The sequence below is a fragment of the Podarcis bocagei genome (assembly GCF_964188305.1).
Source record: "Podarcis bocagei genome assembly, chromosome: 12".
In the NCBI taxonomy this organism is placed as follows: domain Eukaryota; kingdom Metazoa; phylum Chordata; class Lepidosauria; order Squamata; family Lacertidae; genus Podarcis; species Podarcis bocagei.
This window is the reverse complement of record NC_138137.1, coordinates 15,884,621-15,912,611: the sequence shown is the minus strand read 5'-3', so window position 1 is coordinate 15,912,611 and position 27,991 is coordinate 15,884,621. Positions and strand designations below refer to the sequence as shown.

The 27,991-nt window shown below is 40.4% G+C and overlaps 2 protein-coding genes and 1 long non-coding RNA gene across 7 annotated transcripts in view; 2 read left to right on the top strand and 1 right to left on the bottom strand.

The window, feature by feature from the left end:
- The window catches only part of ANO10 (anoctamin 10), a 94,220-nt gene extending 90,858 nt beyond the window's left edge, over positions 1 to 3,362 (top strand). The window contains exon 13 of the transcript XR_014000939.1: positions 3,224 to 3,362. The gene's annotated coding sequence lies outside the window, so the exon portion shown is untranslated. The remainder of the gene's footprint in view (positions 1 to 3,223) is intronic.
- On the bottom strand, positions 65 to 27,774 carry SNRK (SNF related kinase). 5 transcript variants are annotated; one of them, XM_081164552.1, is made up of 7 exons: positions 27,457 to 27,774; positions 22,959 to 23,104; positions 20,129 to 20,817; positions 10,544 to 10,685; positions 9,110 to 9,322; positions 7,348 to 7,482; positions 65 to 4,284 (listed from the first exon to the last, which is right to left on the bottom strand). In XM_081164552.1, exons 3-7 carry the CDS (start codon positions 20,715 to 20,717, stop codon positions 3,066 to 3,068), a joined length of 2,298 nt encoding a protein of 765 aa, XP_081020678.1. In that variant the 5' UTR covers positions 20,718 to 20,817; positions 22,959 to 23,104; positions 27,457 to 27,774; the 3' UTR covers positions 65 to 3,065. The 5 variants fall into 5 exon arrangements, with proteins under 5 accessions (XP_081020678.1, XP_081020677.1, XP_081020679.1 ...); XM_081164551.1 differs by having other exon boundaries at positions 27,480 to 27,774; XM_081164553.1 differs by lacking the exon at positions 27,457 to 27,774 and adding an exon at positions 27,188 to 27,413.
- Positions 4,282 to 5,998, top strand: LOC308570343. Its single transcript, XR_014001145.1, has 2 exons — positions 4,282 to 4,920; positions 5,291 to 5,998. It is a non-coding gene; the product is annotated as an uncharacterized lncRNA (long non-coding RNA).
- Positions 27,775 to 27,991: the final 217 nt, after the last annotated feature.

The following is a 27,991-nucleotide window of genomic DNA, read 5'->3' as shown; positions in this document are numbered from 1 at the left end:
TCACAGTACATCAGCTTCTGGTGTCCTCAGGGCCAGAGAGCATATAAAGTTGACATGGACATCATTTATGCACCAATCAAGAGGTCATTTTTATTAACTGGATTTTTTTTCCATTTGTCACACACCATGAATGTTTATACAATGAAGAAAGCCAAACATCGCTGGAAGCAATTGACAAGGATCAACTGGTATTTCTGTACCCTCCCCCTAATACACGTAGCTTTTCTCCATTTTATTCTGCTTTATTTTACTAATTGTAAAATTCTGTGTCAAGATTGTCACATCTTAAATACAGATAAAGTTGCTAGAGGTACATTATATACACATACAGAAAAATACAAGACTAGTTGCTTTCCACAATATTTAATTTATATGCTACGTTGACTATATGCAACTTGTAAAGACAGATTTAAGGGGTACAAGAAACTGTTACTTGTTCTATAATAGTTTGGTCCAATATATTTCAATGTAGTGGTTATTCTCTCCCTCCTTTTAACATGACGCAATACAACATACAACACATGCACAATCATTCACCGGTGAATAAATGGATTAAAAAGACAACACTCAAGCTAACATCTGTACACCCAGAGTTTCAACCAACCATACACAACTAAATAAGGCTATGTTACAGCTATGCAGCATAAATGGTCAACACTGCTGTTCTAAAGTGAGCACCATATATACACATTTGTATATAAAAAACAGAGGGAATGAAAAAACGTCTGGGATTAGTCAAAAGGTGCCATTCCAAGGCTGTACATAACGTGTGGAAAGAATATTTACAAGACTTGAAAATAAAAAGCTGCAACAGTTTATTGCCAATGCCCTTTATAAACTTTCTCCTACTTTTTATATAGATGCTCTGTTCACCATCATCTGTGAACTGTCCATATTTCTGGCCCTTTGTAAGATCCCTGCTTAAGAAAATTTCAAAGAAATATGCGCTATGGCTTCGCCGGCATGCCTGTTCTTGTAGCTTTCAACTGTGTAGATATCATACATGTATGATAGGATGTTTTAAAACTACATTGCAACATAAGCTTAAAAAACAAAACTAAAGCAAAGTGTTTCATTCGTAACTTGTTTTGCTGGGAAAATATATATTACCCTCCTAAGCTTGATAATAAAATAGGCTGCACGATTGAGATTTGCAGCCTAATTCTGAACATGTTTACTTGGAAGTAAGCCATGCTGAACACACTGGGATTTACTTCCTTGTAAATATGCTTTGGATTGCATCCTTTGCCACACTAAAAGAAGCAAACATGAATGTATCATAACAAAAAACAGTTCTTTGGTGCTCTACAGTCTATAAGGTAAATGAAATGCATTCTACTTGACCATTTTGCTAGCATTTAGATACTAAACTGTGTAAAGTCTCTTAATCAGTGCCTGCCTGGGTTGTTGCTACATAATACCATCAATACTTACCAGCATTGCTTTGAAGACCCAGCGCACAGAGCTTGAAAAAATAACATTCTTGTCCTTCCCAAAATTGGGAATCTGCAATATATTTTATTCTAGATAAAAGTTCAAACAAGTTCACCTGGTCAAAAGTTTCCTTTTGTACATTAAAAATGCCAGCCTATTTATCTGCTGACATCTCAGTAGCAAGGGGTTAAAAAAAAGAGAAAAACTAAGAGCTGTGCAGAATGTAAAAAGAAATTGATCCATGCAACTTGTGTTGTCTGACTCAATTTGGAGAGAGAGTTATGGAAGGGAAATAAACAAGACTGTTGTTATACCCCAAACTAAATTTTATATTTGCAGTACATGGCATGTTTTGAGATCTGTGGAGTGTATTTAGGATGCACAATGTTAATGCACTCCCAATAAGATCCTTCCTGATCTGAACAGACCTCCTATTCAAATTCTAGCAACTGTTTTCTGCTCTACCTAAATTTACTTAAACAATTGGTTTAGATGACTGGATACAGTGCTGCATTTTGGAGCACTTTTGATATATCCCACACTACACGGACACCCATCTTGACTGGCCTGGTCATTTGTTTACATGGAAATAATGGAAATGTGGAATTAAGATGCTCAGTTACATCCTTCAGGTAATCAATAATATTGAGAGCAGGCTTCAAAATGCTGTGGGGTAAAAGACAGGAGGAGGAAACTTTGTTAAGCCTTTTACTATGCTTATGGCTAGTTAATTTACAGGAACTAGCTTACTGGAAAAGACCTCTCAAAAGTCACACAAATTGGTCCAATTTAAATAGTCTTGCACTGTACCCAACAACTGCCATGATAATAGACTCTAGTAACAGATGTGTTCTCCCTTAGATTGTTTTTTTTAAAAATACTCCAAGCAGATGACTTTATAATTTTCCTTTGTAATACAGTTTTTAAAAGATTGTCTGCATGTACAATTTTTCTCGGGGGAAGCTGCTTAACTATTCCCCCCCCCCCATCTTGTCTGTAACAAACCAAGATCTTCGGCCACCATCTCATGCATATTATAGTTTAAGACAAAAGAGATGTGGGGATAAAAATTATAGTTCAAGATCTCTTAAATTCTCAGTGCATCCTTGCTTTGTACAAGCCTTGGAAATCTGAAAGCTCACAGAAGTTTTCAGCATCAAAACATTATTGCTTTGGTTCTGTTGCAAACACACAGAATTATGCCACATCTCACATAGTTTAGGAAACACAGAAGATCAGAACAAGATTGGACATTTCACAAAGAAACAAAAGCGCTCTCTCTCTCTCTCATTTAAGTGCAGAATGTGAAACTACTAAGTGCTTCATTTACACTGGATTCGGACACAAGCCTTACTGTAATCCAGATTTTCTATAGTAAAATTATAAATGTAAAAAAGTACACAAATCCTGTTATCGTTGGGAACAAAAAAAAATTTGTTGGCTAGCAGCATGCACAAAATCATGCATTGTCATTTCAAGCAAACTAAATTAAAATGTAATAAATTACTGCTCAAAGCTCATTTAAAAATATTAAGACAATGACAATGAAGGGTTTCAGTGAAATAAAGTATTCACAGCGCAGAAAAGGAAGATTGGTGATGTCAAGTAGAATGAGTTAAGTCTGATTACTGTCAAACAACGTGACAGCAAGTAGCTTGGCCAGCGGTACACAGCAATCCCTCCTTCGGGTTTCGCTGAATATTCACAGATATAGTCTTTTCACACAGAGGTAGTTGGAGCACGTTATTTTTCAAGTTCTTGCTCTTTATCCGTTCTAATTCATTTGCAGTGTCTGACATCTGATCAGAAAAGAATTTTATACTGCCCAAGGACGAAGCTGGATTTGCATTCCCAGAGGAACTTATGCACATCTTCCACGTGGATTTCTCCTGTACCTTGACGCTGGAAAAGGAGATGGTGTTTTGCGGATCAATAATGTATTTAGTGCTACTGTGAATCTGTGAACCTAAGCAGAGGCTCATTAATTTGAGGCTTTCCACCAGGTCGCCCGCGCTTCTTGAAGACAACTGCATTGAATTTCCAGATCCAGCGCACCTGCGAGTGGAACCCGAATTGTTATTCGTGCTTCCACTAGAACTACTGGAAGGACTTCCGCCCCCTTTGTTGTTGTCGCCAGGGCTCGTTTTGTCTACTCCTCCGTTTCCATTGCTTGGTTTTCCTTGTCCGCTGCCGTCTCCCTGATTGCCGGGAGGTCCTTCGCTACTATCTCGTCTGTGCCAGGAGTAAGTAAACCCGCTGTCTTTATCGAGACGCCGCCTGCTTTCAGAGTCGTCGTCGCTTGTTTCTGAGCTGCTGCAGCTCGATCCCCGACCCTGGCTTTTCCTTCGGTGGTAGCGCTTGTGCACGGTGCTTGGCGAAGCAATGTTCATTTTTAGACGGCTAAGTTTGGGGGGCAAGTTCTCATCCATGTCAAACTCGTCGTCCGACTCCCCTTCCTCAAAGATCTGATTCAGGACCGGGGCGCTTTTCCGGGAAGTCAGACGGTTTGTAACGGAAGGCTTGCGGCGCAGGACCACTTGGGTTGAAAGGGAGACTGGTTTTTTATCTTCTTCGTCCTCCTCCTCGTCTTCTTCCACCCTAAACAAGCACTTCCGACCGCTAGTTGTAGGTTTTAAGCTCACCGAAGGAACGACGGAAAGTGCTGGTCCTGCTAATTCAGGAATGTCCTCCTTCTTTGATGAATCATTAAGTGCCTTGCTCCGGTGACCATTAAGAACATTTTCAGCACTGCGAGCTGGAGACTGAGGAACGCCTCCATGCGAGAGAGGAGAAGCTGTAAGGTCATCTTCCAAGTCTTGAGGGACATCGATTTTGGTTGGCCATGATTGCCTAAGAGAGGTGCAAAAAAGAGGAAACAGAAGATTTTAGTACAAGTTTTAAAAGCAAAGCTCCTCTCACTGTAACTTGAAAAAATGTAAGGTGATTTTAAAATTTACCAAGCAGGCAAAGAATTAAATTTGTACATATTGGCCATGATCCAGAGATCTTACCAGTTAGTTCTGCACAACTGATGTAGTTTTGGGTTGAGGTTTCTCTAGCAATAGCAGCAGCAGCAGCAGCAGCCAGCGGCAAGCCTCTCTGGGGGTTCCCTCCCTGCGAGAAGTGATGTTACAGGGAACCAGGCAGAGGGCCTTCTTGGTAGTGGCGCCGCCCTGTGGAATGCCCTCTCCTCAGATGCCAGGGAAATAAGCAACTATCTGGCTTTTAGAAGACATCTGAAGGCAGCCCTGTTTAGGGAAGTTTTAAATGTTTGATGTTTTATTCTGTTTGTAATGTTCTGTTGAAAGCTGCCCAGAGTGGCTGGGGAAACCCAGCCAGATGGGCGGGTGTAGAATAATTAATAATAATATTTTATTGAAATATTTTCAAAAAGTAATTTGTGATCTGGTATGGCAGTCTGCTATGTAAAGGGGAAAAGTAGAAAATTCTAATAAGCATGCCCACGCCCAAGATTACGGGATTCCAGTCTTTTTGAGTTTGTAGCTGCCCTGGTAAATGCCTTTTTGAATGGAAAGATGCAGTTTTTGTAATGAGTTTTAATAACATTTCTTTTCAATGGCATTTCCATCTGCTTTTTAAAAAATATTAAAGTGTAATCATTTTATGCTGCTCAACCTTAAAAAAAAGATTTCAAGAAGTCACTATCTGATAAGTGGCACAGAATACATACAAGTCCACTTTTTAAAAAGGCACAATATTTACTGAAGTTATGTAGACATTCTCGGTTTTAGATGAAGCAAAGTTAAGGCAGAAACAGACCTTCTTTGCTGCTCTGAATATGCCAAAGTAATACTGGCAAGGCAAATCAAAATTTTAAAAATATTATCCAGAGCAGGTTCCAAAGCCATGGCCATGAATGCCAGAGACTTTCAAAGAAATTGTTCATTCAGAGTATTCAGTTGCAGGCTGGCAGATAAAAAAAATAGCTAGAAATCAGGCCAATAAGAACCAAATGCACAAAGTCACTTAACAAAGTGCACAGCAGATATCCCAGTGTCCCCTTGCACACAGAGTGAGACCCAGGTATCAAATAATCCTTGAAAATACATATGTTTGTGGAGTAGTACATTTCCAGTCCAAGCTTCCATGGTTGTGGTAATCATACATTTATATTACACATAATCAGCTTTGCTGATATTTTTCTCCTAGCAATGTATTTAAACTTTTTATATCCTACATCACTTCTGACTGATGCATTTAACAACTATGCTAAAAAACTATCCAATTACTTTTTTTGCCTGTCAGTTTCAAGTGTGGGTTTCCAGAATTTGTATCCATGCAGCCTCGTCAAAGCATATTCATTCAGAATGAATAACTCCCACTTTAGCAAAACATGCCTTACTCCCAAGTGTGCAAAGGTTGGCAGCTGCAATATTGGAGTCAAACTAGATGCAATTTTAAACACACTTAAATACTTCCATGCTTACAATTGGCAACACAACCTCTCTCCTGCTCTCACCTCGAACACAACTAAAACTAGTTTGGGACCGCAGGACAAGGGTTATCCTTCGTTTATGGTTTCCCCTCTAAAAATCACCCCCCCAACTGTAGTTATTTGCTCCAATGTGTTGTTTTTTTTAAAATTAACAGAGCAAATATAGGCCGAAAGGATGCTAAAATCACAAAGGCAGAAGTGTGGCCAGTCCGAACATGGCATTTAAAAGCACACAGAAGGCAAGGCACATGAACTTTTGCTGTTTATTGTCTTCCTTTTGACAAGACTTCAATTTCTTAAAATAAGGCCTCCTGCCTTTCATATACTCTCTGACGGAGCTTTTGAAACACAGCGACATATTTCTGGACTTGTTTGTGTTTCTTCTCATTTGCAGTATACATTTTATTTTAGTCTCTATTGCAGTGGTTTTAAATAGTCCTGCCTTCCTGAAGGGATCTTCCTAATTATACCTTTCAGCTTCTTTAACTATTCTGTTTCTGAAAATACAACTTTCTAGGCAATTTATTTTTTCAACTGCCTACTCCTTTCCCACAAAGTGCCCTCAAGCTCACCAATGGAACTTTGGTATGGGCTTCAGCAGTTACTTCCCAGTTGCAGTTCCTGACAGAGCCACAATATTGCTAAGTTCTATAACTCAGTGGTAGAGCACACACTTTCTCATGCATGTGCTATGCTCAATCCATGGCATTCCTGGTCTGATGATCTTTATCAGGGAAAGCTTGAAGGATCTCTGTCCAAGATGGCGGAGAGCTCCTGCCAAGTCAGGTTAGACGAAGCTGAGCTAGACATATGTAGTTGTCCTCCACACTCCCAACTTTCATTAGCCCCAGCTGGCATGGCCAGTGGGTGGGGTGATGGACATTGTAGTCCCTCACCATCTGAAGGCACAAGTCTCCCGATCTGATCTAACAGGAATGGGATGCACCAATTTCCATCTCTCTCTGAGCTCTCATTCTTCATGGGAAATTCTGCCTGTTGGAATAGGGTGCAGACTCTGCAACAACACCACAAAGTGGCTGATTCGTTCTGCGTTACAGTTGTGGCCTGCACTGGGGCAAGCATGAACTCAGATATTCCTTACCTAACATTACCCTAGGTTGTGAATTCAATGATAGAAAGGCTAAGAACGGCGACTTCAGCATGACAGGAGGAAAGAAAATGAACATTTCTCCATGGAACCAATTCTGTGGCTGTGCTGCTAGTGAATAAGCTTCCAGATCCCAACCTGCAGAACAGTTTACAACCTTCAGCAGCAAAATGCCTTCAAAATTACCAACTTAGCTGTGCAGAAGCTGTAGAGCACACAGTGTTTTGGCAATGATACACCACAGTAGCATGGCAATCTATTTAAAATTATCAAAAAGGTGGGCCCTTTTAAAGAATGTCTGATTAAAAACTCTTAAATTTAGTACAATTTGAGTACTTTAAATTATTACCTAAACTGAGCTTTGATATTGCTTGGGCTTGCTGATCTGGTTTGTATTTCTTTCTCCTGCTTCTCTCTCAGAATCCGCTCTGCTAGTAAGAAGTAGGTAGCAGTGATGTGATTGTATTTGTTGGTTTCCAGAGCCCTGGGGGAAATAAAATTAAAATGGAACACATCATACATCAACAGTTTTCTGAAACTGGACATGCAGCCAGCACTGCTTACAATACACCTCAAAGCAAATACTGAACAGTGCCTATAAGTAGAAATTAGTCTTTTGACATATTGACAAATAGCTTTTAGTTTATTAAGAACTGGACAACCTAATGTGGCAAGTTCAATAATCAAACTAGGCTATATTAAGGAAAGCAACCAAAAGCTGAATAGATTTTCCCCAATCACAGTAATTTACTGAATGCCAGTCTATGCTTCAGTAACCTTTTGCAGCTGTCAGATATAAGTATACTTTACTTTTACAGATAGTCTGCTCAAACAAAGGAATTTTCTTCTTCCAGTCTGAGCTCCTGATACATACATTTGTGACTACGATTGCTGAGATTAGGAGACTGGGAGTGTCTCCACTGCCTCCCTGCAATGACCTCTCACAGCAGGGAGAGGCAACCCCAGGGAAACAAACTTTGTCAGTGTTGACTGAGACTTTATCAAGTGCTTGCCTTGAAAGCAGGAGAGCAGTCTCATTTAATAGCATGGACTTTCCTCACATTCTCCCCCAACTCAGCTCACGGGAGCATTGTTGCCAGCTAGCCACTGCCTAGCACTACACAGGGGAGAGAGGCAAAGCACCAAAATAAAATCAATTTGCAAACAGGCGATATGTTACATTTAAATCTGTCACTGATCAAGGATCTTCCATAGCCAAACGGACAATGTGTTCATCTATTTAGTCATTAGGCATTAACAGCAGGCTTCTTAGCAGATACAAATTCCTGTTTCAACTGTTTTAAAGCATCCACTTGTTAACTCAGTGGCTTCTGTATTGGGCCTGTCTCCAACATTGCCACTTGCACTATTCAGCAGCTGAACATATAAAGTTAATGTTTGGGTTACAACCAAACATACAATTTAAAATCGGTTTACACTAGGAAGAAGCCACATAGTGGAAATACCTACTCCTTTAAGCAACACCCTACACCCCCAATAACCCAGTGTTTCCTTAGCATGGCTAAGGATGCTGGGAGCCAGATACTAGTGCATAAAGAACAGGACACGACTGAACAAGGTGCATGTCATAACCAGGGTGCCTCACTCTCTGGCCTGCTGCTGCATACTCTCCATCCCCAATCAACTAGACATGGGAGAAAAGGAAACTGCTGCTAAGGCCATTGCCCAGAGACCGAGGAAGAAAGAAAACTCAAGCTACTGAATAGAATATGAATGACAATTTGATTATTGGGCTTTACACAGGGCTCCTCTTTGGCCAGACTTGGTAACTTATTTCCAAAAAGTTATTGATATTTTGACATGTTCTGTAAATGAATTAATTTGTCGTGGGCCACTTTAGCTTACAAAGATACATACAAAAGCTTGATAAATCTTGCATCTGCAATTATTCCTCTGAATACCAGTGGGCGTAAATCAGGGCAAGCTGCTTGCCTTCAGCTTTACTTTTAAGGCTGGTAATGGCTGGAAACAGAACGCTGGGCTAAGGTGACATCCACCTGACCCAGAAAAGGATTTTCTTGTGCTCTTTGTAACAACAAAATTGGAATTGCAATCCTCGAATGTAAACACAACAGAAAAGGGTGGCTTACTCTACTATGGTATCTCTGTCTGCGATGTCTCCCAGAACCATTCGCTGTATGATGCTGTTGTGCTCTTCCTCGGATAGATTTTTGTATGAAACCAAAGGAATATTATATTTGGTTGCAGGCGATGGATCAACTCCTTGTAGCCAGGGATGGTTTTCAATTTCTTCCAAAGATGCCCTTCGTTTTGGGTCTCTTTGTAGCATTCGTGTGATTAAGCTGGGAACAAAGATACAGCTCTATAAGTATGTTAGCATCATCACAGTAGGAAAATGTTCCCCAAGCATCCAAGGGGTGTCGTCATTCCCCAAGTTTAAAAGTAAGTTTCTACAGACATCTACAAACAAATTTGAAAGTATGGATGTCTGCTTGCTTGTTTAGATGGCAAACTAGCTTATCTACCGTGACTGTTTTCATGTCTCTCTTGATGCTCCTTACACATACATAATACAAACAGAGGTACGGGAAAAATAAAAACAAAACAATGCATACAGTTGAAGGACAAGACAAAATTAAAACTGCAACTAAGGGGCTCTGAAGCAGTCATAGAATTATGACACGGTAGAATTGTTTTTGGGATTACTTTCCACTTATTAGTTTTTTTTTACCTGTCTACAGAAGTCACAGAATGGCTATGGACTTGTGTTAAGCAAGTGTCAAGTCATAAAAAGCAATCAAAATTACTAAAACCAGAAATGCAATTAAAAAACAAATTATTTTCCCCCAGCTCCAACAGACTTCACAATGTTTATTGAATAGACTTGAGTTCTTAAACTGTCTTCTGTTTTATTAACAAATTACTATTCTACAATGGGCCATGTGAATATAGAAAATCACTCAATAAAAAATAGTTTACAGGGTTTCACGTTTCCAGTTATCAATGTATTCTTCAACTGACAACAGCAGCCAAGTACTGCTGACAGGAGGGCTTTGTAGGCTTTGGCAATGAAAATGGTAAAGGGAGAAAAGGTATTCCTTTAGCTTTGAAAATGTTTCTTATCTGTACATAGACTTTGCATCCATCACACTGATGAAAGTAGATATGCACAGCTTCAAAGCAACCATCAAGTTAATATTTCCCGTTTGGACCTCAGCTTCGAATAAGTTACCCCTCTCCTGTAGAGCATCAACATGCAAACATTTAATGAATGTGATAAAGGGTGATGTTTAAAGAAGCAAACCATTTCAAAAATGAAGAAAAACTTCATATTTATCTAGGGAGCTCAAGGTAGGATATATGGTTCTTCTATTTCATTATCATTACAACCCTATGAGGGCTGAAAGAATAGTTCCTGGACCACAGTCCTGAAGTGAGAATAATGGATGAGCTGGGATTACCTGGGATCTAACCCTGTGCTACTCCTAACTAATCACCACATCGGCTGAATGGTCAGTGTTATGATTTTAATTTCAATACATTATGTTCGACATTTCACTTACTCTTTACATTCTTTGGACACACGTGATGGCACCGTGTATTTACAGTCCATGATCATTGTCAAAGTTTCGCTGTCATTTGCTTCTTGGAATGGTGGCTGCCCGCATACCAACATATAAAGGATAACTCCCAGGCTCCATATATCTGTAACAAGATTTTAAAAATATTGTACTTGAAAAACAACCTATTGCAACCGGCACAGGGGGGGAAATTAGTTTCCTATCATAGTTAATTTGAACCAACATTTTAATTGTTCAAAACTGAGCAGCATAATACCACAAATCCCTTATACACAGAAAGATGAAATGCAGCTTCATATGCTCACTGAAATAAATAGTGGAAATGTGAAGATTATATTCATCAATGCTGCCACAGTTATTACCTTGGTGGGTGCAGATTTTAATTTTTTAGATACTATTTCCCCCTCTCCCCAGACAAATTATTCACCTTTGTTTATATATATATAAACACATCTTTATTGTGCCCTGCATGCAACACATTAACCTATAAAAATAAAAATAAAAATAAAATCAACTATTGGTTGAAAATGGGTATAATGGAAAACTGCTAAAGCATTTAAAACAATACTTAACAGCTTGAAAATTATCACAATTTTACCATACTATTTTAAGAGCGAAGTTTGTACAGGAAAGAATACAATAGGAGGAAATGCAAACAACATTGTTTATACCCCTGTTGCTAGCCATCAAGTCTAAAGTAAGCAAGATTTTGTTTCCAGGTACCGTCCCATTTCCCTTGGGAACTTAACGGTCATTTTAAGAACTCCCAACATTAGAAGCAGTTGGTGTTTTGTTTTTTTTAAGCTTTTCTATTTGTTGCTAGCCTATGTAAATAGCCTGGCAGCATATCTTCACAAAAAATCTGGAACGACGTCAAGTGAAAAAGCACTGTTAGCAAGAATCAATGTTTGTTTCCCTAAAAAGTGGATTTAGAATTGCACAAAATATGTTCAGGAAGAGGATCTGAATGAGAACTGTGCAGGGACATTCTGTGGTTTTAAAAATAAATTCCTTCTCTCAAAATAGGACGCTGTTCTTAAGGACTAGCGGGCTATATGAATTGTGACAGACACACAAATAAGAATGTGTTAAATGTTGTTGGTCAGCACCTGTGTACCTTCAATGTTACTGAAAAAAATCCGATTGAGAAAGAGCTGTTTGAGTACGATTCTTAGAACCATGACAACCAGCCAGTGTATATGCAACTTCCTTACATAACATCAAGTCACTGCCATGGAAACCAAGCCACGTCACTGACTGCCCCTGCCATGCTCATCTCAAATCTAGTGAGGAGAGAGCACCAAGACTTGGCTTGTATTTACATATACAGGGGGAAAAAGGACAGTTTTCTCTCTCACACACAAAAACTCCAAACAAAAATATTAGGCCACAAATCCCATAGTGAAGGCCTAAAACATTCAGAAATTGCTCCTTGTGAGACCAGATCTTCATGGTTTACAGAAGCTGATAATCACATCGTATTTCTAAGGCGTTTTGAAGCAATTCCAGCATCACAGCAGATGCTTGCCTTCTCAATTTCTAAGTCTCTAAAACAGTGTTTTGCAACCTGTGGGTCATGACCCACAAGTAATTCACAAAGCCTGAGCAAGGGGGTTGTGGGCTTTATGTAAACCCAAAATAATTGCTGATTTTAATCTGAACTGCTATAATAAACACCTGTTACACCATTTCATTTTGTTAGCATATTACAATGTTGTGCTGAACTGAACAGTGGAAAGGTTTGAGTCTTACATTTTGGGAAGTGAGGTTATCCAAATTCTTAACTGCAGTAATCACTTAAATAATTCAAAATGTCATTTTCACATAAAATCAGTATTAAAGCAGTGGAGACAGACCACTACAGATCAGGCTCAACAGTTTCAACTACACTTTTACACAATGTCTTTCCCACGGTCTACCCCACCCCAGCAATCCACTGTGATGATGTTCTCACTCTTTCTTGCCCCCTTCCTTTCTGGTTTGGAGAGGATTTCCTGTCTGTGCTGTTGCTACAGAGTGCTTGGCCTGCAAAGTGATCCAAGTTCGGTTTACTGTTATGCCACTGATGACAGTGCAGGTACAGTTCAGGAAATGAGTTGCACTAAAAAAAGTCACACACAATGACGGGATGACAAGAAATTCAAGATGTCATCATAAAAAGGTCATGTTGACAGGAAATAAGGCACAACTGTCTCATGAATTCAGAGAAGTTAAGCAATTTAGTGTGGTAGCACCAATTTTGGACTGAAGGTAGAACCAAATACAGAGGTACCTTGGTTGTCAAACTTAATCCGTCCTGGAGTTATTTCAACTCTCAAAATGGTTTGAAAACCAAGGCGCGGCTTCCAATTGGCTGCAGGAGATTCCTGCACTCAAGCGGAAGCTGCGGAAGACGTTCGGCTTCTGAAAAACGTTCACAAACTGGAACACACACTTCTGGGTTTGTGGTGTCCTGGAGCCGAATTGTTTGGAAGCCAAGCCATTCAACAACCAAGGTACCACTGTATCTCTTATTTTTCATTCATTTCTCTGCTGCCAAAGCAATGCAACTGAGTTTATAATTGTCCCAACAAGATATATACTATGTGACTTGAACAATCGCTTCAGATCAAAAGTTTTATGGGGCTCCGATACACGTACAAAGCTTGAGGCCTGCTGTCTCATTTATTTTCGTAATTGAAAGTTCTGTACTCAAATTAGGCTTCTGGATGCATGGAATATCCACAAACACTCTGGAATCTCTAAATGAAGTTATTGTAATTTAATGCAGCAATTGGGTAGGATCCAATGCTTGATGTCAGAAGTTGCACACCAATTTTTGAACTTAATCCTGGAGGAAAGCTGAAAGAAGCTGGATAGCATCCTATTCGGAATGTATCATACCTAGAGGATGAGGGTGAAAATAATTCTGACAGGACCACTGATTATGTCTCTTTGGCATACAAACTATAAATCTTAAACGGAGTAGACACACACCCCACCAAAAATTTCTGTGGGTGGCAATACCAGGCTCCAGAAGTAATTTAGTACAGTCAAACCTCAGTTGTCAAACATAATCCATTCTGGAAGCCCGTTAGACTTCCAAAATGTTCGACAACTGATGTGTGGCTTCCGATTGGTTGCAAGAGCTTCCTGCATCCATGCGGAAACTGCATCAGATGTTCAGCTTCTGAAAAATGTTCGAAAACAGGAGCATTTACTATCGGGTTTTCGGCGTTTGGGAGCCAAAACGTTCCAAAACGGAGCCATTTGGGAACAGAGGTTTGACTGTACTAAGGACATACTGATACTTCCCTGACCAAAATGCTCATAGTGATCTTGAGATGGAGGGTGAAAATCAGGAAACATAGTAACGGATGCCTTCAATTGTAATCACAGAGACTGTTAGATGAATATTCTGGTCACACAAAAATATGCATTTTTCATTAGCCTCAATATAGTGCCCTGGAACAGTTGGTCATGGAATCCACCAAAGGAGGAAAAACTATGGATGCTGCTCAGGACCTGGTAGAAGTTCAAACACTGTTGAAACCAACTGGAACTAGTGACCACAGTGCTATGAAATCCAACACGCATAAGTATTCAATTGTCAAAAAATTCAACATAATCACATTTGACTTCAGAATAATAATCTTTTACAAGTCCCCTTATTTTAAAGATTACTATTATTATTATTTATTAAATTTCTATATTGCCCCTATCCAAGGAATACATACCACAGTAGCAAACAATACCCCTCCACCCTGTGCGCGCACACAGTTTAAAAGGTCATAGATTGGCTAATTAAACAAAATTGAAAGGGAAAATCTTCCCACAAAGCCACAACAATTGCTCAGCTAGAATGTATTCAGTTTATCAGAAAAGATACCACCAAATCCAAGGATGCCAATGTTGTTAAAGAAACAAGCGTCAAGGAAGCTATTAGAAGCAAGAATGCTTCACTCAGAAAACTGAGGTTTTGCCCAAATGATAATATGGAACACAAATTTGAACACAAGCAGACAATAAAGGGTGCCTAAAAAGAATTTGAGGCACACATCACTAAAAACATTAAGATCGAAAATCATAATGTCTTTAGCTACTGTCTTTAAAAAAGCAAGAGACCAACTAGGTAGGCACTTGAACAATGGATGAAGAGGTGATGAGGTATACTGAAAGGAACATAAGGAAACTACAGAAAATCTGAATGAATTATCTGTACAGTCGTACCTCGGAAGCCCAATGCCTTGCAAGTTGAACGTTTCGGCTCAACACTGCAAACCTGGAAGTGATTGTTCCGGTTTGCGAATGTTCTTTGGAACCCGAACGTCTGACGTGGCTTCCACGACTTCTGATTGTCTGCAAGAGCTTCAAATGCGCCTAGAAACTGTGTTTTGGCACCCTACAACCTAGGTTCCAGGTACTGTGTGAAGCCTTGCTTTTCTTTCCCAGTTTCGAATGCTGCTAGCGGCATTTACACCATCAGACTGCAGCAAGAGTGAGATACAGGAAAGCACACTCTGATCAGTTTTGCTGAGACCAGATTGCCTCCCAGCTTCCATTGTGGCTGATCAGTATAAAAACCACTTTGTTAACTTTTAAGAAACAGCTCCTGAGTGTCCTTGTTCTTCTCTCCTGATCTCCTTCTTTATGCGGTGTTTTTTAGATTGTAACTCTGAAGGCAGGAACCGTCTTGTTTTTATTGAAGCCTTTTGGGCTTAAAGGTAAAGGTACCCCTGCCCGTACGGGCCAGTCGTGTCCGACTCTAGGGTTGTGCACTCGTGTCACTTAAGAGGCCGGGAGCCAGCGCTGTCCGAAGACACTTCCGGGTCACGTGGCCAGCGTGACGAAGCTGCTCTGGCGAGCCAGCGCAGCACACGGAAACGCCGTTTACCATCCCACTATAAAGCCGTACCTATTTATCTACTTGCACTTAAGGGTGCTTCCGAACTGCTAGGTGGGCAGGAGCTGGGACCGAAAGACGGGAGCTCACCCCGCCACGGGGGTTCGAACCGCCGACCATACGATCGGCAAGTCCTAGGCACTGCGGTTTTACCCACAGCGCTACCCTGTGGGTAAAAAAATCCCAATAAATACCGTATTTTTCCATGTATAAGACTAGGTTTTCCCCCTAAAAAATAATGTCAAAAATTAGGGAGCATCTTATAGATGGAAAAATATGGTACATATTCCTAAAGGTTCTGTTTTTCTCAAAGAATCTTATTACAGAAGACCATCACACAATTGTAAAGGCTCATATGTGGAGTTCACTTAGAATGCTGTGTGTGTGTGTGTGTGTGTGTGTGTGTGAGAGAGAGAGAGAGAGAGAGAGAGAGAGAGAGACTCTTGCTGTTATCTCTCTGGCTTTCAATAAACTATGTTTGAACTCTTCAACTTCCATTTATGGTTTGTTGATTAGTACAGTGATCGACTACTTGATGTAGAGCCAATGTACTAATAAAAAGTATTTATTTGTAGAAGGGTACAAACATTTAACTCTAGGTACTGATATGTCCTACCTCCTCTCAAGGAAATGACCAAGCTACCCCCCCCAAAAAATCATTCTACATCTACCCCCATACCATAAGTGTTCCAAGGACCTGTGCTGATATAGAAAATATACGAAGTAACATAGCTGTATGAGGTAAGGCTGAAAGGCAATGCAATGTCTTTTTAAACAACCCACAAGTCAATCCTTCTAAAAGAGAAAACTACCTTTTTTTTTACTACCTGGTAAAAAGTAATCATCAAATTTTCAAAATTTGAAGCCACATCTATTTTTAAAAAAATCAACTTCTAATTTGCTACCATATAAGCATCTCTATTCTTTTTCCTCTTCTATTTTTCCTTAAAAACAAACAAATGAAGCTGCACCCTTACAATGCACTCTTAGCTCCATCCCTGTTTCCTCTTGCTGTGTTGTAGCATTATTTTCAATTTAGCTTTAGTCTCTAAGGGCATTGGTCTTCAACCATACAATGATCTATCAGCTGAAGACCAATGCCCTTAGAGACTAAAACTAGAATGAATAATGCTACAACACAGCAAGAGGAAATGGGGATGGAGTCAAACTGGAGTAACTGGTAACTTTTATTCCTTTACTACTGAAGAAAGAGCCTGAGACAAGAGCAGAATAACCATTTCCATATGGAAGTTTAGAGTGTTAGACATCTAGCTAACTAGTCAACTTAGTAAATTACTCTAAGATATAATTAAAACACCTAAATTCTTCCTGCATAATTTACACACCCAATTATAAACAGTTCATGCAGGTGCCTCGCCCTTCCTAAGTTCAAAATTTACAGCAGGGCAATGCCTTAATAAGGAGCAACTAGAATAGAAAAAAATAGTGAGAAACTTTGAGGCTGAAAATTAAGCAAATGGCTTGGCTCTTGAGGCTGATGTTAAGCAAATGATTCAATAGCATCCAAAATTGGAAGCAGAAGCACATAACTCCCAAACCCAAGTCTCCTCTTCAGATAAAAGGTAATGGCTTCTAATCACGATGTTTATTACCCAAATTGGCTTCTATCAATCTTTACCAATGTAAAATGTATGTCAGCTCTCTCCCTCACAAGGGACCTCTGTTTCCATCTTTGTGGGAGAAAGATTTGAGTAACCGTCAGATTTTATATCTCCAAAATATGGGGGAACAGCCACTCGTGTTTGTGCCAGCAGCCTCTGCATCCAGAAATCATTTTACATCTAGGTACTAATCTGCTTCAATGCCATTGGTGTTTCATTTAAAGAATCTTACAAACTGCAGTCTTTTGGGCTCCAACATGTCCAGCTATCTCTCCCCTTCCCCCAGGAAAACACAAAAGATTGTTTACTGTTTTGAGACATTTTAATTGGTCCTATTATGTTACTGTGATTTTTATATTTTCTTCTAACAGATCAACACGCCTACATACATCCCTTATATGTTTTTACTCTCTGGTTCTAGAGAAAAGTAAATATATTTCTATTTGGAGGCATTCCACATTCATCTAACCAGAAGCTCTGATAAATATGTCCCAACACTGTTTGCTGTAAAATGTACTCTGTTCACACCACCGCCTCCACAAGGATAAAACCGGAAAGAGCCATCGGTTGTACTGTACTTTCCCCACATACAGTGGTACCTCGGGTTACAGACACTTCAGGTTACGGACTCCGCTAACCCAGAAATAGTACCTTGTGTTAAGAACTTTGCTTCAGGATGAGAACAGAAATCGTGCGGCAGCAGCAGGAGGCCCCATTAGCTAAAGTGGTACCTCAGGTTAAGAACAGTTTCAGGTTTAGAACGGACCTCTGGAACGAATTCTCACATGTACATAGGGGCTACATTGTTTTAAACAATGTAACACTAAATGCTGACACAGACATGCACCAGCAGAAATATCTAAAAGGAAAAGCCTTAAATGTATCTTAATCCTTATTCAATCAAGCTGTAACACGTCATGACTCAACTGATATTTCCTTTTCTAGCAAGTACTGGTAAGTCCTGTTTGGGATTTATACAGGCAAGTTAAATATTCACAAATCCAGCATTTATCATAAATGTTTTTATGAAGAAATATTGATATGCTGCTCATCTACATTTTCTGCATGCATGTGCACAGAAACACGCAATTAACTTGGAAATGTTCAAATTAGTTTCTCATGAATCTCCCAATACAGGTCCAGCAAGAAGTCAATGGACGTTACGGGCATCTATATTGAACTATGCTTCGTTTCATCACTGTGCTTAATTTCATTTACATTTCTCTAGTTGGCTCCTGCCAACCCACACACTGACAGCAATAGGAACAAAAAACAAACAAACAGAATTTCAGGAAGCCTATCCATTTCTTGCATCTTCAGAAGTTAGCTGAGAAATACTAGGAAAACATCAATTAGAAAAAAACAATTATCTAATATAATTCAGTTACTATATGAAATTAGCCTACTGCATAGCCACGTGAAGGACACTGAATGTCAGATATACAATCCCCCCCCCCCCGGTGGTATTCTGGTTTGTTTTCAGGCCTGATCAACATCTCTTTTCTAAAGTCACTAGCAGAGAACTGAAGCACCTCTTGTGTATCTTAGGCAAACACATTCAGTGACATCAAATGGACGTGTACTTGCCAGAAACAACTCTGCCTTGGGCACTCTGCTTAATGTATTTTCTTCATATAACACAAGACTTATAAATACGCTCCTACGTTACAACTATAGGGTGCCAACAGATTGTGATAACTTGAGAATACACTCCCTGCAGGCATTAACTGCCAATTCTTGCATCCACTGAAATGATTACAGCTGTCCAATATCATCCTTGTATATTTGATGTTATCCTGTTCATAAAAGGAAATATCGCAGTTTGAGGGGGAAACAAACATTTATTTGAGAAGACACTGGATGAATACAGGAGACCATTTACCAAATACTCTGTGCTACTGCTATGAACAAGAAAGCCTTACTATGTTCCTAATACTGATCGGAAATACAGAGATGTGGCAATTCTCTGCATCATGAGAGCAAATATGGCTGTATGTACACCACTTGATAAATTGCTGTCAGTATTCACATGCTGTCAGCACATTCCATAGCATTCTGGGGTTCTAATGCAAACAGAGAGCTGACTTCACTGATAAATACATGAGAAATACTCTGCTTTTTCAGGAACTCCTTGTACATCGGAGTGCATCCATTAATAAGAACATAGTGCAGCCATTAATAAGAACACAGAACAATTGATCCATCAGGCTCAATATGGTCTACACTGACTTACGGGCATTTTTCCCAGCCCTATCTGGAGATGCCAAGGATTGAACCTGGGAGATTTTCATGCATGGGCTCTACCACTAAACCACAGCCCTTCCTTTAGTATAAAGGTAAAGGTACCCCTGCCCGTTCGGGCCAGTCTTGCCAGACTCTAGGGTTGTGCGCTCATCTCACTCTATAGGCCGGGAGCCAGCGCTGTCCGCAGACACTTCCGGGTCACGTGGCCAGCGTGACAAGCTGCATCTGGTGAGCCAGCGCAGCACACGGAAACGCCGTTTACCTTCCCGCTGGTAAGCGGTCCCTATTTATCTACTTGCACCCAGAGGTGCTTTCGAACTGCTAGGTTGGCAGGCGCTGGGACCGAACGACGGGAGTGCACTCCGCCGCGGGGATTCGAACTGCCGACCATGCGATCGGCAAGTCCTAAGCGCTGAGGTTTTACCCACAGCGCCACCCGCGTCCCTTCCTTTAGTATAGCTTGTCATAATTTAGATCTCTTAGTTCCAGCTGGAAACCTTCGGACACTTTGTATTTCTAGTGTAAATTCCTCCAAACAAACCATGTTCATTATCAAGGATGCACAAATACTCCTAACAAAAAAAAATTAAAAAATAAAATAACATACCAACAAGCCTAACTGCATCAACTCCAAACTAGAAGGCACTGGACTAGATAGTATGTTAAAACATAAATAGCATAATGAAGAGCTACACAGGGACCTTTGCGGACTTTCATCTTCCTACTGTATTTCTAAATATTTACTTCCAATGGCAGCTTGCTCCAAAACAATTTATGCAATAAAAGTGACTTTAGTTTGCTCTGAATTCATTGACTTACCTACTGCAGGTGCATCATACTCATCACCAAGTAGAATTTCTGGAGCAGAATATGCAAGAGAACCACAACTTGTTGTGAGTTTTTTCCCAGGCTGGAATTTGTTGCTGAAGCCAAAATCAGTCAATTTCACAAGTCCTTGTTTTTCAAAGAAGACAACATTCTCCGGTTTTAAGTCTCTGTGAACTACATGCAGTTTATGGCAGTAGGATATAGCATGAACAATCTGAGCAAAGTACTTCTTTGCCAGATCTTCGTTAAGCCCTTCTTCGTGTTTCATGATGTAATCAAACATATCTCCTCCATCACCAAGTTCCAAGATTAGGTAAAGTTTGGTCTGGGTGTCAATAACTTCATACAGGCGAACAATATTAGGATGCTGCACTAGTTTCATGCATCTAACTTCTTGGAATAGATGTCCTGTTGCTAGAGTATCTAGCTTGGTCTTGTCAATAACTTTCACCGCTACTTTTTCACCTGTAAAAACGTGTCTGGCAAGTTTGACCACAGCAAAATGCCCTCTCCCCAAGGTTTTATCCAAATCATACAGTCCAGCAATTTTTCCATCATACCCTCGCTTGAAACCAGCCATACTGCTTGAAGTAGTAATGCTGAAACTTTTTAAAAATTGTGTCTTCTCATATGAAAGTGTTTGAAACAGATGCACAACCCATTTTCACTGCCAAACGTACCTACAAGTCAAAAAGAATATTTTTTATAGAATATACATTTACTTAAGATAAGAAGAATAAGATTTCACCTACTCTAAAAGCTGGCCTTTGGTCCAAAAAACAGGTTTAAAAATACTTTCTTGAAGGAGAATTGGAACAGCTAATTGAGATGTGTCTAAACTCTAAAAATGTATAAAATATGCTGTAGAGTTTTGCAAAGCACTTCAGAGTAGTTAGTTCAGTACACAAGTACAAATTTATTTCAGGAATGAAGAAAAAAAGAATACAAAAAAAAGTAATTCTTCCTGGGACTGCCTGTGCCTAAAATATGCATTAAATGGGAAGAATGATGAAACTGTTGTAAGCTAATCTAAGCAAGGACATTATTCACATACAGTATTGCCATTCATTATTTAATGAGGGCAGCATAACATTAATATCTGTGGTACCTAACATACAATTAGACCATTCAAAATAAAAAATACCCTGTAGTTACCACCACCTCAATAGTTGCTTCAAGCAACATCTACATGCTTGACCCATGTGGTTATGTACTATGCTAGTGAAGCATCTGCAAAGTAAAAATGTCATCAGTATGATATGCAATCATATAATTCATCGCATTATATGGAGGTGATGCTACAGGCAATGTGCAAATGAAGTTTTAGGAAAGCTCTAATGCTGAGAGTTGGAGGAAAATAATGATCGCTGTATAGGGCTAGTGCCATCTGATTGGAAATGGGAAAATATAGTTCATCCATGCATTAAGATGTATGAAACTTTGGGTATCTTCCAACCAAACAATAGGTACTTATACTTCAAGAATTCGAGTATACTTCAACATCTGAGAAAACCTTGGAAGAAACTAACTCTAGTTTTTCCAAGCACAGCAGCTACATCAAAAGTGATTTCACTAAAAAATGACTCTTGATGTTGCATGGCTAACTATAACTCTAATATATTTCTGCAAGAGCCAGCATCTGTCTGTCTATGGTAATCATTTTACAATGTTGTACAAGGCCCCCCTCGGTAATGAAGCACCACAATGTGACTTTCCAATGTACAGAGTGTGTGGGCCACACTCATGTCTAGAGTGTATAACCGTCACAAGTAGTATTGGCTAGTTCTGCTGGCAGTCATTCAGTTTTCCAGGCTTATTTAAAAACACTTTTTTTTCAATGAATGTCCTCAACATCACTGTCAGTAGCAATTAATGGCATTGCATTTAAAACTCTAACCTCACTTTTCCAAATCATTCCCAGTGTTCCTTTGAATTCTATAATTCCATGTTTCTAATATGCTAGTGTACAACTTTCAGAACTCCATGGAAATGCAGAGTCTCTCCACAGAAAATGCTTGTTCCCAACCACTGTAAGCACCCTTAACCTGCTAATACAGGGATATCATCTGGGGAAAAAATCTCTCTTTTAAAAGTATATATGCATGCTTTCTTTACTAATTCCTCATTACAATACAAGAGCTCAGCAATCAGGAAAGGATCACAGTTGCATGTATTAAGGGAGCAGCCAAAAAACATGCACACGCATTTCATGACATATGGACTGCATTCAGACACAATGTGAAACCATGGTTTAACCATTATGAGAATAAGCTACAGCTAGCCTCAAATCTGCATACTTCCCCGTTTAGCATGGCCATGAAGAGATCAGGAGCTACTGTTTTATATAACAGTTTAGCAGGCCATCTGAACTCTAACCTTTGGTTAATCTAAACTATAGTTAGTTGAAACAAGCCAGTTTAATAAACTGGTTTGAGGTTTGTTTGTTTCAACAAACCATAGTCAAGGTACAGTTTATTCAAGTTCAGACACAACAACAAGTTGCAGCTAATCTAAAATAGAAGTGAATGCATCCATACTGCTTCACACAGCCTCACTAGAGAAGGGGTGTGTAACGAAACTGAAGGTATATTTCAGTTTGCTCTCATATAAGCCTAAAACATGCCTTAACAAAAAATCCAAATCAATCCATTGTGCACATTTTATAAAATCAATTTAAAGCATAATACTAATTGTTACACTAGCAAAACTGCTTGGAAATCATGATATAACTGCAATACCTCCAGAGGAATTTCACAAGCACTGCAGTGAAGTAATTTTTAAAAAACTACATTTTAATAAATCAGAAATGAAATCTACCAACCATGGTACTGCCCTCTCCAAAGGTATCATCTTATCTATGCTTTGCTCATGTAGTTTCAATTTTTCCTCATGTTTTCCATAGATTCATCTGCTGATACTTCCATATCCAGTTCTGAGGAAAGATTCGCATTCTTCTTCCCTTATTCCCTAAGGGGAAAAAAATACTTAAGTTCTCCTTCAGGAATTATATGGCTAACATACAATCAAATATGTGCATAAATCTCACAGAAATCAGTGGTATGTATTAGGCATATAGATTACCACTCCAAAGTTCATATGGACCAATAAAAAGAGAGTGAGTCTAATGTTGACATCCTGAGTAGCAGCTATAATGGATGAATTCAGGAGCTTATCCCAACACTCAACCTGTACAAACCTTTAAAGTTTAATACACCTACAGTAGTTTTCTATATTGCTGTCTTCTAAGTACTGTTTTAATGCTTTGAGGAATCATGGGACATGGTGCCTGACTTCAGTTGATGCAATATTAGGTTTAAATATTACAGTTGCTTTGCGTGCCGGTTCCAAAAAGGAGCAGTAAACAACCAAAGATAGAAAAATTTCAAGATTAACAGTTCTTAGTTCTGGCACATTTTCTAATCTTAAGATATACCACTACTGCACCCACCTATGGTGCATAATAACTGCCTCTAGATGAACAGAAAGGGGAGCTTTTTTGCAAGTTGGTAGAAAATGAGTCATTTACAAGAGCTACAAGCTGCTTACACTTGTATACATGGGCAGGTGGACTAGCAGAAAATTGTGATCCAATAACTTGTATTTGTACAATTGGCACAAAATTTCTCTTATAATGGCATTTTTGCCTTTATTAATCACATTTCATTTCATTTCTTGTATATATTGTGAATGATAATAAAGTTTGAGTATCCTCTCCCTGCAGAATCAGGCTAAATAATCAGCTGCAAACCTACAATGGATAGCATCTTCATGATGTGTGGCAAGTTCTGTATATCTACCATGTAAAACTTATTCCTGCCATTACTCAAAATTCTTAGTAAGATGTCAGCAACAGATGCGGCATGGGAAATATATGGTTAGGATCTCTCATAGTTTTACAAAGTATTAACAACAGTCATGGGGGGGAGGGGACTTTGATCTTGACTTGCAGTGATGCGGGATGGACTCCTGTTTTCCATCTACACTTTTTCTTCATCTGGCTTCCCCTCCTAAAGTACCTGCCAATTCACCCCACAGGGATAAAGAACCAAGGGGTCAGTTCAGATAGGGGTCAAATGATACAGAGGAAAGGGTTAAACACACAACTCAAGTGTCACAACCTTGATCCAAATCCCCCATTGAGTCTTTTTAAATAAAGCCAAAGATTCCAATCACAGAATTCCTGCATCACATCTGTTTTAGACTGTTGTTTCAAACCATGAATTCACTAACTGGATCCACCCCACATTTTGTTGTGACATTATCTAGATGAACTGCGTGAATTGAACTATTAAAGAAAGAAAATCTCAAAACTATTGTCATCTTCTATTGTCCTGCTCCCAAGCCTTGACCCATTTAAAGTGTCTTCAAAGCACTTCATACAGAAAATCCAATATGCTGTATTGAATGAATTTTTGCATTACTTTTATACACGGAGCTGGCTCTGCAACCTATTTCCACAAAACAAGTGTGCAATTGTACAGGTACACCAACAATAATCAGGTCTTTAAAAGGTGGGTTAAAAGTATTGCCCTCTTCCTTAATTGTGAGAAAGAAAGGGGACCAGAAAGTCACTTGGTGAAGTCCTAAGTTTCAACAAGTAGGGTAACAAAGCACTGTATTACAGCAGTGTGCATAGGGGACAAGCAGTAGCACAAAGGTTTCGGAAGAAGCACATCTCACCCCGTCACTTGGAAGTTTACCACAGGCAACTGCTTAATTAGAAGCCTGCTCTACAGGTTTTATGCAATTTCAATGTTAATAAAAAATACACAAAGGCATGTGTGTGTCAAACATTATTAGGCACCTTAAGTGCTTGTTAAGGCATTCATTTATTGTGCACAATATGACCTTGTACATCTTACTCACCATCATTTCACAGAAAGGCGGAAGACAAATGACCTGCCCCATAAAGTCTCTCTAATAACTTAAGTATTCAACCCCAAATAATGCAGGATGGAGACAATACAATGGGAAACAGAATTGTGAAATGAATTTGGGAATGGGGAGAAAGAATACCATGAAGGTACCTCTCTCTTGCGCTTGTGTGAAATAAGCAACGAAAGATACAAAGGTGACATCAGGCACAACAGAGAGAAAGGTATGAAATAGTGGTGCAAACAGACATACGGAAATTGTTTCTAGAGCACTGGAAGGCCAGAGGTGCAAGCTGATAAAATTAAATTCCAGTGCAGAAGAGCTAGTGGAATTATCAGAATACAAAGCCCCTTGTCAAAAAGTGATTTCTGAGCATTCCAGACAGACTCAAAGAAAGGACATTATTGCAATCTCTACTTATCCCTTTAAAATATCAGTGATGGGTGCCTTTTTTTTCCTAGTCAGTAGATTTAATTAGGAAGTATGACCTGGTTGCCTAAAAATTTCAGTAAAGTTAACTGTGGCTCTAAATCTTCTATTTTGTTTAATTCTACATCATTAAAGCTATATTGGCATATATTTATCTGGGGAACTAAAAGGAATTTGTTCAACCATTCAGGTGTTATTTCAACCAATAGCTGTTCCAGTTCTTCCAGTTCAATACCTTCATCAGGTACTCTACAAAAACAAGCAGTGTACAAAATGCATGGTTACATTTCTTCTCTTTAGATACTGTATGATAACCATTGAATATGTCACACAAAAAGCAAAAATGTACATTTCTGGGAGAAATTATCAATGTGAAAAATGACAATGCATCATCACTATTCATCTTACTCCATGGGGCAACAATATTAGTGGCAAATGATGCAAAACTTATCCAATTTTAATACTCATCAGTGTGTTTCCTTAGTGGAGACTTTCTACGTGTTTTCTATAGCTTGGGAAAAGAATTGAAAATGCATACTTCAAAACTCTTGCCTGTTCTCATTTTCTACACCAATTATCTATTATTATGAATTCCCAAAAACTGCTATATAAACACAGCAGCCTAAATGAGTAAGAGTGGCTGCACTAGAGGGCAGGCTTTAAACAGATCTGGACTCACATTCTTTAAAAAGAATTCATATCTATACTAGCAGACTGTAGCAAAGCAATATTTAAAGCTCTAACTACCTTAGTAGTCAAATAAATTATTTCCAGTCCCTAAATATATAAGAGCAAGCTTCAAAATACAAGCCACATGAAACTTCTCCTTCAATTTATTTATTTAAAAGATTTCAATGCTGCCTTCTAATGGTACTCCCTTCCCAAAGTGGCTTCCATACAGTACTTCCAGGGTCTACTCAAGAAACAAGGCATTAATAACAAAACAATTCATAATAGTGCACATACTGATAAAGGACCTTACTGAAATTAATCATGGTAAATTTCCATCATTCTGGTCAATACAGTGGTTTTCCTTTCAACCATTCAGTGCCATAATCATTCTCAGTGAGACAAATACCATGTCTTTCTACCTACCTGCTCCGTTACTGCTAACAGCCCAAGAGGGGAGAAACGTATTTTAAACAACAACCCCCCCCCCCACAGCTTAATGTCTGTGTTGGCATATAAAGCAGAAGTTGATACAGCTCAGAAAAATGGCTGTTTGCCAAAGAGATCATCAATGCCATAATGTGTTTTCGGCATGACAACCCGATGCAAAAAAGCCCTTCCACGGGGGGGAGGGAAGGGATGCCAAGCTCTTTCCTTTGTGGCAGATACACTCTGCAGCATCGGGGGGGGGGGGGAGCGGCCACATTAAACGCTCCGGACAAACCTGTTGGCTCCGTCTCCGGCTTGCAGAAATAAGATGCACCGTCATCCCCCCCCCAACTACCCACCACCAAACAGGTCTGCAGCTCGGGTGCAAGAACTTCTCAGCCACCCCGTAAGCCTGAGGAATATATAGCCGTGAGGAGGGATCCAGGGATCTGCTCGCTCTCCTCAATACTGCAGGGGATTTGGAGGGGAAGGGAGGGAAAAAGAAGAGCGCTGGCGACGTCCAAGAAAGGAGGGAGGGGGTGTTTTGAACTCAGCTCCAGCCTCCTTTCCAGAAGCGGCTTGGCAAGGAGGTGGAAATGCCGGATGCGTAGCATTGCCAAGCCTCGCCGCCGCCTCCCTCCAGCGTACCTGATACTCCATCCCGCCACTCTCTTTCTCTCTCTCCGCTCGCCGTTCAGACGTGCACACGAAAACACGCACACGCAGATCTCCATCTTTCGCGCACGCGCACTCACGCCCCTTCCCCCAACCTGTCGCACGGAGGGCGCGCGCGGATGCGATGGAGACGGAGACACGGAGGGCGGACGGGGCTCTGCGGGGACCCAAAACCGCGGGACTGGGCCTTCTGCGTCCATTCCTTCTCCTGAGGAGAGCGGCGCGGCCCCAGCGCCTCATACCTCGGCGCCCCTCAGCAACTTACTCCCGGGCGTCGGCACCGGCCGCCGGCCGCGGCCCTCGGCTCCCTTCCCCAGCGCCGCATGGACAGCGGCAGCGGCGGCTTCTTCTTCGGCTTCTCCTCCTCAGCGAAGGTACCACACGCGCCGGAGGGTCGAGGCGAGCGGCCTCCGCCTGAGCGAGCGAGCGGACGGAAACGGTCTTCTCCTCCTCCTGCGGCTCGCGCTGCTCTCGTCCAGTGAGGGAGGCTCGCTCCCGAGCGCGCGCGCGCACACACACACACCCACGGACCTCCGCCGCGTTCCCGCGACGTCACCGCGACCAACCGCGGCTCGCGCTCTCCGTCGGCGGGGAGGGGGAAAGCGGCGAAAGAGAAAGAGGCCGTTGCTGCGCGTGCGCGGGAGGGAGGAGGAGAAGGAGGAGGGAGGAGCCGGCCAATAAGGGCCTAGCGCCGTCGCCTCGGTTTGGAGAGCGGCCGGGGGCGGGGCTGATGGGAACGGGGACGGCCGTGGCCTGGCTAGTAAGCTGCCAGTACCC

What these genes read in the sequence shown, in the direction of transcription:
- SNRK (XM_081164552.1), bottom strand. Translation starts at nt 20,717, where the DNA reads ATGGCTGGTTTCAAGCGAGGGTATGATGGAAAAATTGCTGGACTGTAT. An exon ending in GTATGATGCACCTGCAGTAG is followed by an intron (nt 10,686 to 20,128) that starts GTAAGTCAATGA and finishes ATCTTGTTACAG; the next exon opens with ATATATGGAGCCTGGGAGTT. An exon ending in AATATCAAAGCTCAGTTTAG is followed by an intron (nt 4,285 to 7,347) that starts GTAATAATTTAA and finishes CACCTCTCTTAG; the next exon opens with GCAATCATGGCCAACCAAAA.